This window comes from Rhipicephalus microplus, chromosome 5 (genome assembly GCF_043290135.1).
Source record: "Rhipicephalus microplus isolate Deutch F79 chromosome 5, USDA_Rmic, whole genome shotgun sequence".
Lineage (NCBI taxonomy): Eukaryota > Metazoa > Arthropoda > Arachnida > Ixodida > Ixodidae > Rhipicephalus > Rhipicephalus microplus.
This window is the reverse complement of record NC_134704.1, coordinates 166,420,842-166,437,971: the sequence shown is the minus strand read 5'-3', so window position 1 is coordinate 166,437,971 and position 17,130 is coordinate 166,420,842. Positions and strand designations below refer to the sequence as shown.

General features: G+C 44.7%; 1 protein-coding gene across 2 annotated transcripts in view; it reads left to right on the top strand.

The window, feature by feature from the left end:
- Positions 1-14,869, top strand: part of LOC119173328 (uncharacterized) — an 89,434-nt gene extending 74,565 nt beyond the window's left edge. The window contains exon 4 of one of the 2 annotated variants that reach the window (XM_037424196.2): positions 14,613-14,869. In XM_037424196.2, coding sequence (XP_037280093.2) covers positions 14,613-14,749 — 137 coding nt within the window. In that variant the 3' untranslated portion in view covers positions 14,750-14,869. The remainder of the gene's footprint in view (positions 1-14,612) is intronic. The other variant, XM_037424195.2, reaches the window with a different exon arrangement.
- Positions 14,870-17,130: the final 2,261 nt, after the last annotated feature.

Below are 17,130 nucleotides of genomic sequence, written 5' to 3'. Positions count from 1 at the left end.
GCCTGTCCTGTCTACTTCTCTCTTCTCTTTACTTCACATTTTCCTGGTGGCAATTGTTAATCCTGTGCAAACAGCCTACCTTGGCCTAGGTGCATTGGGCTATGGCATTGTTGTACGGCTGACGTCTGCAAGCGTTCAGCACCCGCAAACTTGAAGCGTCTCCTTGTTGGTCTCTGTGGTGACTGGCCACCAACGCTGCTGAACAATATAAGACTGGCATGCATAGAGCATTTCCCCTACTCACTGATCGTACCAGCTTAAAGCGGGTACGCACCGACGACATCAATTTTTTCAACCATCCAACAGAAACATTTCCTCACTTCCACACCATTCACTGTGAGAAAACTGGAAAACAAGCCAGGACCGTATTTCATTTCGTGGTTGCCAGGTGCCTTACAGAAACTCTCGGGGCTGGATACAAGGTAACCAAAATGGCTAGCGGAGACCTCCTCCTGGAAATTCGCGACAAAGAACAATTTGAAAAGCTAGGCAGCCTCTCATCTTTTTGTGACGTACAAATCACCATAACACCACACAGATCAATGAACATAACTCGTGGAGTAGTATCTGACGTAGACCTACTTGACCTGATTGAAACTGAACTTTTGGAGGGGTGGAAGAGCCAAAATTTGACTAATGTACAGAGAATCATTATCAAAAGAGATAACAAGGAAACACCTACAAAAGACTTAATACTCACGTTTGCTGTCAGTGTACCAAAATCTATTAAAACAGGGTACACGAAGACATCTATTAGGCTGTACGTACCAAACCCTCGTCGTTGCTTTCAATGCGAGAAGTATGGCTATATGGCTATAGCTCTAAAAGCTGTCATGGTCGCCAGACTTGTGCACAATGAGGAGTCCTAGGCCACGTGTCTGAGAACTGCAAACAACCGCCACACTGTGTAAACTGTGAAAAAACCATGCCACATATTCACGCTCCTGCACATACTGAAAAAAAGCAAAAGATATAAGTACAATAAAGGTGAAGGAGAACATTTAATTTAAGGAAGCACGGCAAAAAGTCGCACCGTTCTGCGGGCCTACATACGCTCATGCGGCGCATCAGGGGCACCACCACACCAGCCCTCATCACTCTTTCGGCCCGCGCATAGCGAGCTGGCGGTTGTGGCACCTGCCCCCAAAGCGGCTGTAGTACAGGCTACACCGCCTACTCCCAAACAGAGACCGGAGACTCCAGAGTCCCCACGTCTCAAGGCCTCACCTCACCAGGTGAGGCCCAACATTCGAACTAACAGCTCGCACGTGCGGGCATCCAGTGCCTCCGTGGAGGCAATGAATATGGCGGTACCCTTGGTGCCGAAAGAGTGGCGTGGCTCCTTGGAGCGGGCCAAGAAAACAAAAAAAGCCAATAACAGGGCCTGGTGACGGCCCTGTTACGTGAGCTCAAACTCTCTGCCTAAACGGCCACTCCCTTTTCGTACACACAGCAACACTTTACATTCACCATGAACGCTCAAATTATACAATGAAACGTCAGGGGCCTTTTCAGAAACCTCGATGACATCCAAGAACTTTTACGCATCCACCCACCAAAATTACTAGGCGTACGAGAAACACACCTTAATTGAAAACACACCAACTTTCTCCGTAAATATGTTATTTTCCGAAAGGACCTTGATGATGCCATGACATCATCCGGAGGTGTTGCCATTATAGTGAATCAAGGAATTGCATGCACACACTTACAACTCCAAACATCCCTTGAGGGAGTAGCTGTTCGAGCAGTTCTTTTTGATAAACTGATCACAATTTGCACTATTTAATTTCCTCCTAGCTATCAGCTGCAAAAACGTGATTTATACTCTTTAATTGACGAACTGCCGGAGCCTTATGTTCCCCTAGGAGACTTTAATGCGATGAGCAGGCTATGGGATGACTGATTGAACAGTTCGACTGAACAGAGCGACTGATTGAACAGTTTGTTCTCTCCTCAAGCACGTGTCTTTGAAGCCGAAAAGAAGCAACCTATTTTAATCTCGCTAATAATGCCTCTTCCTTCATAGCCCTAAGCACAGTATCTCCATCTCTTGTGCCTCTACTCCTGTGAAAAGTCATCAGTAATCCATATGGAAGTGACCACTTCCCCATAGTTTTGAGCGCAACCACAGCAACTAAGTGTTTCCACGTGTTCCCAAAGGATCATAAAGAGAGCCGACTGGGAACAGTTTTATACCATCACTCGATAAGGTTAGAGTGACATATGTACTTTGAACATTGATGTTGCTGTTAACTACTTCACAGATTTTTTGATTGATGCTGCAACAAAATGCTTTCCACAAACAAATGGACACCCTGGAAAACAGCGTGTGCCATGGTGGAACTCTGAATGCCGAAACGAGCGCAAACAGCAAAACAGAGCCTGGAGGTTGCTTCGGAACTCACCGACAGCCGAAATCTTGACACCTTCAAGAAAATAATATCTCAAGGCAGCAAAACATGTCGGCAGGCAAGAAGAGAAAGTTGGCAGAAATTTCTGTCTGGGATCGATTCATACACACAGGAGGCTAAAGTCTGGAACATGGTTGGTAGGGTAGCAGGAAAACAAGTACACACACTTCCACTTGTAAACACACAGGAAGATCAGGCGAGCTTCTTCGGTGCACACTTCGAACGGGTGTCCAGCTTGTCACACTACATTGACACTTTCCAAAAATACAGAACAAGAATAGAAAAGGAGAAACACGAACACAAAAGCACTAGATACGATGCATGTTGCCAAGCTTTCAGTTTAGCTGAGCTCCAAACATCATGAAACTCCTGCAGTACATCTGCCCCAGGTTCTGATGGTGTGGTGTATAAAATGTTAAAAACCTACCAATCGAAAAAAAAAACTTACTTTGTTTGTCCAGTGCTATCTGGTTTTTAGCGCTATCCCTACTTCCTGGAAAGAGGCTATTATTATTCCCATTTTGAAAGAGGGCAAGGACCCTTCTACAGCTCCGAACTATAGGCATATTGCACTTACAAGCTGCTTGTGCAAAGTCATCGAAAAAACCTAAATTGCCAACTTGTACATTTCCTTGAAACAAACAATTTATTTGACCTATTTAAATTTGGGTTTCGAGAGGGTAGAGCTACCACAGACCACCTTGTTTGTATCGAGGCACAAATCATAGACGCTTTCGTCCATACACAATATTTTTTATCTGTGTTCCTTGATATCGAAAAGGCTTACGATACAACATGGCGCTTTGGAATACTAAGAAATGTCCCACCTTGGCGTGCGCGGAAGAATGTTCAACATAATCGAGAGTTATCTGTCAAACTGGACATTCCGTGTCTGAGTGGGCAGCGTTCATTCCAAAACATTCGTCTAGGAAACAGACGTACCACAAGGTGGTGTACATAGCTGCTCACTTTTTTCATCAAAGTGAATTCCTTCCGCTTGTACATCCCTCGCAATATCTTTTATTGTACATATGTCGATGACGTCCACCTTGGATTTAGATCTTGCAATCTTGCGGTGTGTGAGCGCCAGGTTCAGCTTGGTTTAAACAAAGTCTCCAATTGGGTTGAAAAAAAGGGTTTCGTCTAAATGCACAGAAAGAACGTGTGTCTTGTTCTCCAAGAAAGAGGCATTCATCCCGAACCCGATATTCAACTGCGTGGTCAACTTCTTTCCGTTCATACCGAACACAAATTCTTAGGCCTAATCTTAGACACCAAGCTAACCTTCATACTACACATCAAATATTTAAAAAACAAGTGCATAAAAGCTATGAACGTTCTAAAAGTGTTGTCTCGCACTATCAGAGGAAGCGACAAGAAGGGTTTAATGAATTTGTATAAAAGCCTCGTACGTACCCACCTAGACTATGGGGCAATGGCATATCAGTCTGCGGCACCTACTTTCCTCAAAATGCTTGATCCTGTTCATCATATAGGCATCCGCCTCTCTATGAGTGGTTTTCACACTAGCCCCGTAGAGAGCCTGTACGTGGAATCGAACGAATGGTCGCTCCACCTACAGAGATGTTACATGTCTTTTAAATATTATTTTATAGTAAACGCAGGCAAGGATCACCCATCACATTCCACAATTCATGACATGTCAAGCCTTGCTGTGTTTGAAAAACGGCCTTCCATGAGACAGCCCTACTCACTCCATATAAGGGGCCTAGCGAATGAAACCGGTGTGCCACTCGAACACCGTTTAATGGCTCTCGCAGTATGCCATGGCAGTGGCAGGCGATAGATTGCGACTTGTCTTTCTTAGAGGTTACGAAGCATGCACCAATTGCACACATCCAGACATACTTCCTTCAACTACAACATACATACACATGTTCTGAGTTCTTAACGGATGCTTCAAAGACTAACACTTCTGTCTCGTGCGCAGCTGTCGGTCCATCCTTTTCGGAAGCCGGCGTTCTGCACTCTGATACAAGCATTTTTACTAGCGAAGCTTATGCGATACTTCTGGTTGTTAAACACATTAAACAAGAAAACTACAGAAGGAAATAATGTATACAGATTTCCTTGGCATAGTAAAAGCTCTGAAAACACCTAAAAAGGGCAAAAACCCTGTCCTTGTTTCACTTTATTACCTTTTATGCACAGCCTACTCATCAAAGCGGCATGTCACAGTCTGCTGGGTACTATGACACCGCTTAAAATAAGGCAATGTTCTTGTGGGCCAGCTAGCTGGATCCGCCAACAAAACCGCTATCAACACTTCGATACCAATTCCTGCACTCGACTTGAAAGCTGTTCTAAAGTGAAGGCTCAGGGTTCATTGGCAGAGCACATTGGACACAAGGAATAAATTGCTTGTCATCAAGCCGCAACTTGGTCATTGGCCGCCAGTATCAAAATCACGTCACACAGAAGTAATCCTTACAAGCTTAAGAACAGGCCATTCACACACAACACATTCATTTCTTTTATCTGGGGGCGATCCACCTTTGTGTGACAGATGTGGAGATGCACTCACCCTACTTCACATTTTAAGACAGTGCAAAAAATTAGGCAAGCTAAGAGGACAACAATTTTCGTTACCCTACCAACAACAGATACCACTACATCCTGCAATTTTCGTCGGTGGGGAACCACTTATTAGTTATAAATCAGTGTTAGCGTTTTTAAAATAAATTCGTATTTTCATATCATATACCTGGGCATTCCGTAGCACGACCTCTCCAGAGAGGTCTCTGCTGCTGTGGCTCCACTCAACAAAGCACTTGCCTCACCGACCTTGGACGCAAGGGTGTGAACGATGGAGGCACTAGTGCCTATGCCATAGGTGCCCACCATGGTTTTTATTGTCACAAACTTTCGTCATTCATTAACACCACACACTTTTCATGGCATGCTCATGATTTTATTACGTGTATGTTTTTGCCCGCTTTCGGGCGAGGAATTTTAAATCTCTTATACAGCCGCTAATCACAATCATTGTTCAAATCTCTTGCTCCGTGAACTGGCACTCTTTGGTCATCAAATGGCCCTTGCGCCACAAAACACCAAACATCATCATCATTAAATTGATTACGTTTTCAATGCTGCTGCGTCCTTTTCTAAGTCCAGACATTACTTGGGTGTATGCATTCTTGTTTATAAGCAACCACTCAACGCATATTGACACCATATATCTCCATCAGCTTTAATACGCTGCTGAGAATAGCAATGGGGTGATAGGAGTTGAGTTTCGTGGGAGGCTTGCCTGGCTTCAGAATAAGAATAACGCGGGCTCGTTTCCAGGAAGGTGTAAGGTGGCCACTCTCCCAGCTGGCATTGAATATGGCAATTCGACGCATCTTTGCCTTGTCGCCTAAATGAGTTAACTCAGCGTGGCTGACGCAATCAGGTCCAGGAGATGACGTCTTGTTCATCAGTGCCAGAGCACCAAGAAGTTCCATGTTAGTAAAAGGTTCATCTACCTCAATAGTGCTTGGCGGCGTTGAAACTTATCGTAATGCACAAGGTAACGTTGCTAGAGCCGCTGCAGTTATCTTAGAGCAGAAAGCCTCCACCATGTCCAACTCGCTGCTGTTACGAGACAAAGCAACTGAGCTGAACGGATGCAGTTGCGTCGGTGGGATTTCCAAACTACAAACAATACTCCGTACTCTTGACAGTGGCTTTCTTGGGTCTAGTTTTGAAGAGATTAGCTGCCATTGCCTTTTATTTAACTTGTCCAAGTGGCATTGAAATCTCTTTTGTATTTGCCTGGCCTCCCGAACGTCATCTGAAGACAATGTCCTACGAGCACGTCTTTCCAATCGGCGACGAATAGCCCGCAGCCTTTCATACTCCACGTTGACCATTGAGTGAGTTTGAGGTGGTTCTAGATCCTTGGTGATGCTTTGGTTTGCTCGATTCAGAGCAGCCACAAATCCCTCATACGTCATTTCAGATGAATGCAACGTCCCTGAATGCAACGTTATATTCTTTCCAGTCAATGCACCGAATCATCCTTCTCTTTGTGTTTGGCGTAGGATAGCCCAATAAGATGTAGGTGGGCACATGGTCACTCCTATGTCTTTTGATATCAGCAAACCAGATTGCCGTAGGGAAGAAGCAGGTGGAGATTACGGTGACGTCCAGCATGCTCTATCGGTCGTTCCTAAAGAAGGTTGGCTGCCTATAATTAATAATCACCAGTTTGTTTCGATGAGCGATGCCAAAAAGACGTCTACCATGCACTGAAGTCCTCCTGCCACTCCAGGCTAGGTGATGTGCATTGAAATCCCCGGTTAGTATGTGAGCTCCAGGTGTTCCATCTACTATGTCCTAGAGCCTGTACACATCGAATGTGATTCGAGGTGGTATGTATGCCGCAATAACCGTAAATATCAAAGTGTCCTTCTTCACTGTCACTGCAGCATATTCATTAAATGCGTCAGCTGATATGTGGTGAACATTGAAAGTTAAATTGTTGCTAACAGCTAAAATAACTCTACTGACGTCCGTTCGTGTCAATCAGACTGTGATGGTGTATTCTGAAAGCTAAAGTAACTCTACTGACATCCGTTCCTGTCGATCAGGCTGTGATGCTATATCCTGAAAGACGTATGCCGGTGCGCACTCGGGACTGTGAGATGGCGATCACCGGAAAGCGGTGCTTGTATACAAATTGTCTGAAGTGGGAAAGGCGACGGCGGAGACTTCAGGCATTTTATTTAAATATGGTTGCCTTTTCTCCAATGTTCTTTAGACTGGGTGGCTGGGCCGTTAACGGCATTGTGCCAGAACAGGAGACAAAAAATCAAGCAGTGCCAATATAGACTTAGCTACCGGGGAGGACATCGGAGCGCGGAAGCTGCGTACAGCGCCAACAAGTGCAGATAGCATGCAATGAGTATATGCTTCCATTGTCTTGTCGAGCGCTGTACTCGCGTGGTCCACCCCAAGCAGTTGGGGCCCGTGACTCGTTCGACTGGCTAGACGTACGCTTCTGAGCACTTCGTGTGGAAGGAGGTGGATCTGATTGACGTGTTGGTAGAGACGGGAGCTCAGTTGTGTCGTCGATCCGTGGCGCATTTGCTGCTGTTCAATTGTCTGTGGGTATCATTGCTTGGCCATCACTTCGAGGTTTCTGTCGATGGAGTACCGCATCGTCTGCCGTTAGGTACCCAACGTTGTTTTTCACTTTGTAGTTGTGGATGCGCTTCCCTTTGCACAGAATGGGGCAGTGAATGAACGTAAATTGATGATATTTTTGCAGTCAGGACACTGTGGCTCTTCATTTCGCATGAAGATCGATTGTGGTTGCCAGGGCAGCGAGAACACTGTGCCTGTAACTTGCAGGCACCAGCAACATGACCGAAACGCTGACTCTTGGTGCGCTGTCTCAGAGGCTGAATGTACTTGTACACTCGGTACCGTGTATAGCCTAAGATCACGTGTTCAGGAGTGGTTTTATGACAAACACAATGCGGACGTTTTCTGACGCTCCTAGCCGCCTTACAGACCTGACGGGAGCGCTTTGAAGAAGGGCAGAGAGGATGTCTGCTTGATCAAGGTGTACTGGGACTCCCTTGATGACGCCTACTGCGCAGTTGTTCGTTCGTGGCTCATAGGCTTGTACAAGTACTTCTGCAATGCTTGAGATTTTCAGTAGACTTTCGGAGGCGTTTGCATTACTGGTATCTACAGCCAGAAGATTCAGACGTTCATTTGGCCGTACTTGTAGTACTCCATCCGGAGCTGCTTGAAGGCTGCTTTCATCGCAAGTGGATTTAATTGCGTGATAACATGCTCGGGTTTTTTGGTCTGAATATAATGGTCAAGTTCGGCTTAGGGGTGTTTTCTGCTGGCACAGAGATAGGCGTCATGTGCGACCTCTTTGATCCGCGGCAGCGTTTGTAAATGGTACATTGACGTGTTTTTTTTTTCTGAGCCGCTGCAAAAAGGCGCGGTAGCATTCATGTACGTTATAGTGGCAGAGGATTCATACATATAAGAAAAGTCATTATCTGGACCCTCAGGCCGATTGATGTTGAGGCAGGAGACGCATTTTACGGGAGGGCCTTGGCCAGGTTTTAGAGAGAGATTTGTAGAATAAGGATTTATCTCTGACCTGTAGCCATTAGAGGCTGCTGCCCTGCGCCAGGGGTTGTCCCGATGCTGGCTGCCGCCATTTCCATTTGATGCGCTTGGTCCGGCGTGGTACCAGGCTGAAGCTCAGGAGGCTCAGGCGGATGCGGTCCTTGGGGCACCGCACCCCTTGCTGGGTTGATGTTCGTCGCTCAGAAGTTCAGTGTGTAAGAGGAAGCGCAGCGGGGCACATAAAATAAGAAAAACTACACGAATACGAAAGAAGCAGCACAGCCACCACGCAGCTTTTTCTGCTTCCCAGTAAGCATGAGTGATATTTTTAAAGAGCATTTTTGTATTTCAGTAAGTCAACTTGATGGAGGCTTTTACAACCGTATAGGGCCGTTTTTCGTCTAGGCAAGACGACTGTGGTTAAAATGCTAACAGTCGGCATAAAATGTTTACGCTAAACATGGTCACTCCCAAAGCAATTTCCGTAGTTGTATGGTTAACCGAATGCAGAAAGCGCAAATATGGGCGGGACGTCGATCCTTGCCCAAATTGCAATGAGCTAAACTTCCGGGTCAATCTTTTGAGGAAACCTTGTCCAGTACACAAATGCGACGCGAGAATGCCGACTGGAAGCGCATGATTAATGGTTAAGCTTGATAACAGTACAACAGGAAAGCAGGCGCGAGGATCAGCGCAGCGAATTGCTGCGGTACGTCACCGTAGCAGACGATGCGCCGAGAGTAGCACAAGATCAGACTGCAGCGCCGCTAGTTCTTGCGACCACCGTTCGGCCCATTCTCCGCCGCTGGCGGAGCTATAGCGCCTTGAAACAAAGTTTATTTTAGTAATGTTGCAGTAAGCGCGGTCAGGCAGGACAGCGATTTGAGCTCAAACCTAAAGAGCTTCGCATCGAAGGAAGCACGAAGGTAACTTCTCTCGCTGCTGCGGTGGCGTTTACGAATAAAGTGCGCTGCTCACACGCGAAGAATTGTGACTGTTGTTCCCACTCATCCTGCCTATACATGTGCGTTCGTTTCATGCGACGTCCTTTTGTTTGAGCAGCGTGATTAAGGTGATTAATATGTGGGGTTTAACGTCCCGAAACTGCCACATGAATATGAGAGACGCCGTAGTGGAGGCCTGCGGAAATTTTGACCAGCTGGAGTTTTTTAACGTGAACGAAAATCTGAGCACACGAGCCAATAGCATTTTTGTCTCCATTGAAAATACAGCCGCTGCAGTCGGTATTTGATCCCGCGACCTCCTGGTCAGCAGCCGAGTACCTTAGCCACGAGACCACAAAGACGGGGCGTGCTTCAGGTGTCGAGCTGTCACGCTTGTTTCTCCACACTCGTAATTTGTATGCTCATGTTATGCGAGATTTCTGTTTGAAGTGCACGCTGCAAGTTTTGAGCTGCCTTCTGTTTTTCGCATGAAATTTAAATTTATTGTTGTGGCAATATTTCTGTCGCCGTTGCGGCAAAACATTGCTCAAGGAATCCTCAAGTACCTGAGTGAAGATGTGTTTCATTTTCGTGGTTTAGCGATTCCTTAAAAAATGAATCAGTCGCGTTTATTTTTTCTCTGCTTCTCACTAATGTGTTCTTGATGCACGTCTGGAATAATGACACTGACTCATACTCAGGTTTGAGATCACTAGATGGTCAACGATTACCGAACCCTTTCGAACACGTGGTGCCGAAGCCCCGGCACTCGTGTGTGCCTCACAATCTTCTGGCGCATCAAGTGCCACATAAGATCATTATTATTGTTATCTCTTCAGGTGGCTTAGATGAGGGTGCGAGTTTTCCAACACGTGATTGATCATAAGTGAATGTTGGCAAACTAGTGAGCTCAATCATCATCATCAGCATGACTACGTCCACTGCAGGACAAAGGCCTCTCCCGTGTTCCACCAGTTAACCCGGCCCTGTGCTTGCTGCTGCCAATTTATACCCGCAAACTTCTTAATCTCTTCTGCCCACCTAAGCTTTTCTCTCCTCCTAACCCGCTTGTCTTCTCTGGGAATGCAGTTAGTTACCCTTAATGACCAGCGGTTATCCTGTCTACGCGCTACATGCCCGGCCCATGTCCATTTCTTCTTTTTGATTTCAGCTATAATATGCTTAACCCCTGTTTGTTCCTTAATCCACTCTGCTCTCTTTTTGTCTCTTAAGGTTACACCTACCATTTTTTTTTCATTTCTCGTGGCGTCGTCCTCATTTTAAGCTGAAACCTCTTTGTAAGTCTCCAGGTTTTTGCTCGGTAGCTAAGTACCGGCAAGATACAGCTGTTATATATCTTCCTCTTGAGGCATAGTGGCAATCTACTTGTCATAAGTTGAGAGTGCTTTCCAAATGTGGTCCACTCAATTCTTATTTTTCTAGTTACTTCACTCTCGTGGTTCAGCTCCGCTGTTATTACCTGCCCTAAGTAGACATAGTCTTTTACAGCTTGAAGTGCACTATTACCTATCTCGAAGCGCTGCTCTTTTCCGAAGTTGGTGTACATTACTTTCGTTTTCTGCAGATTAATTTTAAGATCCACCCTTCTGTTCTCCTTGTCTTACTCCGCAATCAAGAGTTGCAATTCGTCCCCTGAGTTACTCAGCAAAGCAATGTCATCGGCGAAGCGCAGGCTACTAAGGTAATATCCATTAGCTCTTATCCTTAACTGTTCCCATTCTAGGCTTCTGAAAACCTCCTGTAAGCACGCGGTAAATAGCATTGAGGAGATTGTGTTTTCTGCCTTACACCCTCCTTGATTGGTATTCTGTTGCTTTCTTTATGAATCGCTATGGTAGCAGTTGATCCCCTGTAGATTTCTTCCAGGGTGTTTATATATACTTCATCGACGCCCTGATTCCACAGTGTCTGCATGACGGCTGATATTTCTACTTAATCAAACGCCTTCTCGTAATCTATGAAGGCTATGTATAGTTGCGCAGGGACCCGGTACCCAGTACCATGAGCTGAGTATTGATTAATAAATCTAAGCAACCTACTTTCTGAAAAAATTATTACCTGGTCAATGCCCGACAACATCACCCGAGATAGACGATATTGCAGAGTGAAAGATTCAGAAACGATGTGTTCATTCTTTTTCATGTCACCGGCAACAAAGCCTTGGTCTAAATAAACAAAAGGGGAGATTACGATGAATTGAAATGAAGAAGAAATGAGCGCTTGCGTATTTTGTTATTGCCATAGTGCTCTGTGTAATCACATGGCCTTATTAGTAATATTTTCTTTTACAAATTAGCAATCATTTCATTTTACGTGGTCACAAAGTTAGGTGTTATTATTAAGGGCTTCCCAATGTGTTCTTTCAGGAACCGAAGTTTTCCCTGTTAAAACACTAATGAAATCTCTCACATAGTTATGAGTCAGAGCATAATTAATCTGGCCACGTTGAAGGAGTTATTAGCTTCGGTTGCGGCCAAACTGTGATTCGCATCGACTACTCGCAGTAAGGCCAAGCATTACCGCAACTTCCTTGTGGTTCGATAGAGCAGAAAGTGTGAATCAACACATTTACTTTCTGTTAATGAACGCAGCACACTCATCTAAACTGTTACAATAAGGTGCGATATTTAGGAATGAGTAGCAAACGCTAGCCACGCCGACACCGAGTTAGCTCCAAGGCAGACAGACCACTTTGTTTTCCTCTTCCTTCGTCGATGCCTTGCCGCTTCAGCGTAGCAATATATATAGGAACCTGTAATTCAGCGCTCATGTTGTGAAACTAGCATAATGTGGTTGCTCGGGTGAGTTGGTATGACAGTATTCACATAAAAAATCACCAATAATCAGGGGCAAGGAAAAAAGGACACAGACAGAAGCACTGACTTACAACATTTTTTTTTTTGCTGGAACCGCGCAATATATACTTGAGCAGTATATGACAAATAAGAAGAATTACAAGCCACAAAAAAACAGAATTCACCTAACAACCAAGTAATGATCGTGATAAATTGCCATGAACATCACGTGAGCCAACACTCTGAAGAAAATCTATTCCTTTTTGCGATAGAGCAATCAAAGGCCTGCCGACACATAGATCGCCCAGCCTTTCCATTTTGGCGGCCTCATAAATTTCGCGTATCATCTAATCCCGATGACGCCTAATGACCGTACAACGCTGAAAGCTAGGGACACAATCGCAGTCCCGGCAGTGAATGCCAAGGTGACCCAATACTGTAGGAGAGACATTGTGAGCATGCTCTCTCAGCCGCTAGTTTAAACACCAGCTTGTTTGGCTGATGTACCACTTGTCACAATGCATGGGTAGAAAATACATCACCCGTTCGATGCATGGAACGTCCTTGTTCCGATGCTTCATTTTGCAGCCTCACTCTCTCCTGGAACCAGAATTCATGGCTTTGCACATCCTAGCGAGCTTTTCTGGGGCAGAAAAAAGCAATTTTACATCGTACCTAGCATGTTTCAGGCACTCCAGCTTTCATCTAATGAAATTTAGCATTGCTTATTGAAATCAAAGTCCATTGATTTGTAATTCGTATGTTTTTTTCAGATTGGCAAGCAGGTGGCACGTTCCACTGAAGAATGATTTCGTTCTTTCTTTTACTGACCCTTTGTCTCCTTTTGCGTGCTTTAACCAGTCACGTATATTTCAGGCTAAAATAAGAGCACCCTGTAAGGTCATTAATGGTCCTTTTTTTAAACTCGGTCGTTTTACTTGGTACTGGTGCTCACGTACAAGTGCTTGTGTTCACAACACTAAGAAAATTTTGCTTTGCCCAAGCTCTCTCATAACCTATTTAGATTAAATACACTGTATATTCTTTTATATTCACTGCTGCCATGGTGCAATTAGCGCTGCAGTTTTGTTCGTGCAAATAAATAAATAAATAACTTTGAGGCATCGATGGAGCAATGCAAGTTTTTTGTTCTAAGTCACAACTTCGATGGTTTGACTTCGACTTCGCTTTAGGCGATGTCTGCGTTAACAATATACACATGCGGTAAAGAACATGTGCCAGCGATGCAGTCTCATTGTTAGGCTTAAGCTATGCTGATTGGTGAGAATATTGACAACACAAATGAAGCAGATATATTGAAACACTGCTACGCAACGTTTAATACAGCGAAAGCTGTTATGAGATCAAAACACAGGTCACGTGTGCCGCCATAGTTCTCCATTGACACCCTCGCTGTTCGAACCATAATACTGCAATAAATAAAAAAGATAAACAACCCAAAGACATAATGTGTTTGACACCCGAGTTGGTTGCGTGCCAGCCTAGTATTCTACCACTGAGCCACGCCGGCGCTTGAATCTCATTTCAAAACTACATCTGGTGTTAGGCAGGCTCAATGTCTGGAAGGGAATCGCGCCCATATCTGTAATAAAGCGTTTTAGAACCTAAACGGAACAACCAGGTGTCACACAATGCGAATTGCCTGAAATGTGGGTCGTCCAATGATCCCACGCATTAAAGAAGCTTGTTCTAGTTCACCTATTAACTGTGGCGCATACCCACTTCAGACATAATTCTTCATGGTCGTCAGCCACCGCATAGAGCTATTGCACAATATTCCCAGCAAGTGTTTAGCGGAAACCACGCTTCTGCGAAGAAGGATGCAAAATAGCACAATGAGTGCCAGCCTACCAGAGAAAAATGATCAATATTGAAAGTAGAGGGGGTAGCCAGAAAGTGTGCTTGTAGCAGTTACTGAAAGAGTGTTAAGAAACGTCTCTGAAAGGCCGCTCGTCGAGCTCTCGCTATGATAGTGCTGCGTGTTTCGTGCAGGCCTGGCTTTTTCTACCCACTGTGTTGCTGTTTACTTTGCTTAAGCTGCTTAACACAGTTTTTTTATGACACACGTGTTCTGGTTGCTAAGGCTCAAATTAATTAGTGCATTTTGTTGAGCATCGAAGGAAGAATCATTCTGGTGTGTGCAGACAGAGAGAAACGGAGTGGTTTTATGCGCAATATATGAGCGTGTGATAGCTCCTGTGCTTTTTTAACAAAACTATCTTGTGCCCAATGCACGATTATTAGTCCTAAAGGTAAGATGCCTTCCTTTTTACCACTGGTAACATGTTCTTTCTTTTTGGTTTGACATTTTTTAGAATGCGCACTCTGGGTACGGAGAGACGTCATCAAGTCCCTGTCGAAAGAATGCATCGGCCAGTTTGAGGACACCTGTGGTGTGGTGGTTCCTGAGAACCGCAGAATACACTGTGGTGACGAGGGTATTAAAAAGTAACCACACGAACAATTCATTTACCATTCCCAAAGGGCAGCAATGAAGTGAAACTTCCGGGAAACTTCTGATGAACAACGTGGAGTTTGTAAGCGAGAATTAAACAAGCCAGTTTTGTATGAAGAATGTTGCTGGTGCTTCGAGTTAGTTCTATTTATAGTGTAGTGGTTATATGGGCCGATTGCCACATGTACGCGAAAAAACAAGTGACACTGTAAAATACGCAACGGCACATAGGTGGAAAATTAACACAAACTCCGCATTTGTGTTCTTGTTCTGTCGTTCGAATGGTTTGCCGTCTTCTATGTATTTGTAGAATACTGTACTTTGTGGACAAGTATAGCTGATCTACCCTCTGCAAAATGCATGAAGCTTGGTATATTGCCACCAATATAGATAATTATCCAAAAGAAAACAAGAATAGAAATACTGCTACAGTCAGTAACGCCAAAAATACCGCACTTCGAAGCAGTGCGGTGACCACGAACAGCTCATCATCTGTATGCAGTTTTTTTTTATTCTTGCAGAGAACGTGATCACAGCGTTGATGAAGTGATTACGAACATGAGCATTACACTGAAAATGCATGTGGGGTTGTAGTATCAGTAGTAATAGGATTTTATTTTCAGCCACATCAAAAGCCCCAGCATTTCGGTCACCTGCGAGCTACTAAGCGTTCACGTCGCCAGCGGTTGGTGTGCATGAATTATGAACGGGAAAGTTTCTAACTACTGAAAAAGGAAGTGACGCTGCCTTTAAGGCTCTATTCTATTAACTTGGCATTTTGGACTCAGATATACATACTTGTCATTAAACTTACGCCTAGCCTAGTAATCTAGAATAGTGGATACAAAGGTAAGGAGCGAAATATTTCTAGTTCGAGAGAGCGGCAAATGACAAGAAACCTCGTACGAAAGTAATGACGCGTAATTGACGGACTCCGATGATTCTGTATTATTTATTCTGGCACATAAAGAGAGATATAAAAGCAGCAGTTTGATTTTCGTATAGAGGACACTATTATTGCAGTAGAAATGACCACTAAAGCGTAAAGCAGATACGTGCTCAACATAAAGATCCCACAGGAACTTCTCAATAAACTTTGCTTTGAAATTGCTTTGAAAGCTTGAACAATTTTTATGCTTCAGGACCTATAGCTGAGGATCGAGTACTTGGCGCTGTTTTACCTTGTGCAGAAAAAAATATCACTTTTGTTTTAGTTGCATTATTTGCAAAGCGTTGAGCTTTGACCAACGTTCTAGAATGTGAAGCATTTTATTAGCATTCCTCAGCCATTTCTTTGCATCTCTATTTCTAAAAAAAATGTTCGTGTCATCGGCGTATATAACAAAAAGTTCGTTGTGGACAAATGATTTGAAGGCAACGATACAAATAATCAGAGAAGTGAGCGATCTGAAACTCGGATGTGATTGATGGAATGAGAATCCGAGGGCAATGATGGTGCAGGTCGTGGAGGTGAACGTGTCAAAGCACTGTCCAATGCTATGAAGCCAAACAAGTAGGACTGAAATACTCGTCAAACGCATGGACAGCTCAGTATGCGACTCTCACATGGTCGTCTCTACTTTCCCAGCTCCCCATGTAGATGTGTCGATGAAGGCGTGCGCGTGATCCGACAGCCACGGGGTGTCAGCCTGTGTGGTAAAAGGGGCAAGGCCTAAGAATGGACATGAGCTGAAGCCTCTGCCCTTACATGTGGCTCCCTCAATTGACTCAGGAGGATCAGTTCTTGGTTTAGCCTCTGTGGTCCCCCGCGGTCACCCGGCTTCCCTTAGCACTGATAGATCGAATGCGCGTGGTTCCACTGACAGTGTTCATATAGGTTCAGCCTTGGTGTCTACGGGGTGAAGACCAGGGGTCAGGAGGGAGTTAAGACTTGCACACGACCAACGCTCGTCCGACGATGATGACGAGGAGGACGGATCTGCGTTCTGCGCGCTGCCTCCCAGACAAGCCTCTCAAATAAGCAACATGCCGGTGCTTTCCAGTGACAAGCTCATTAGGGACCATTCCGAAAAGCCTTTTATTTTAGAAACAGCAAACCGCTGTTCCAAAAATGCCACCCCGGCAAACGTGCTGAATACGATATAATCCTTAGGACGACGCCGACAATTAAATTCCCTGAATGCCCTTTTATTTTCGGTAGCAAAATCTACCTCAGTCAGATGCAGCGGCATCGACATTTGAAGAATTGTGATGAGGATGTGAACCTCGCAAGAATTAAGTCACGCTAAAGGAAAGAAGGAGAGTACCTGCTAGCCACTAAATAGGTACAGCTTCACACCCAAAATGTCCGAGATAATAATGATCAGTTGCTGAGAGTTTTTACGCATCGTGCGCTGGATATCATCAAATCCCACAGA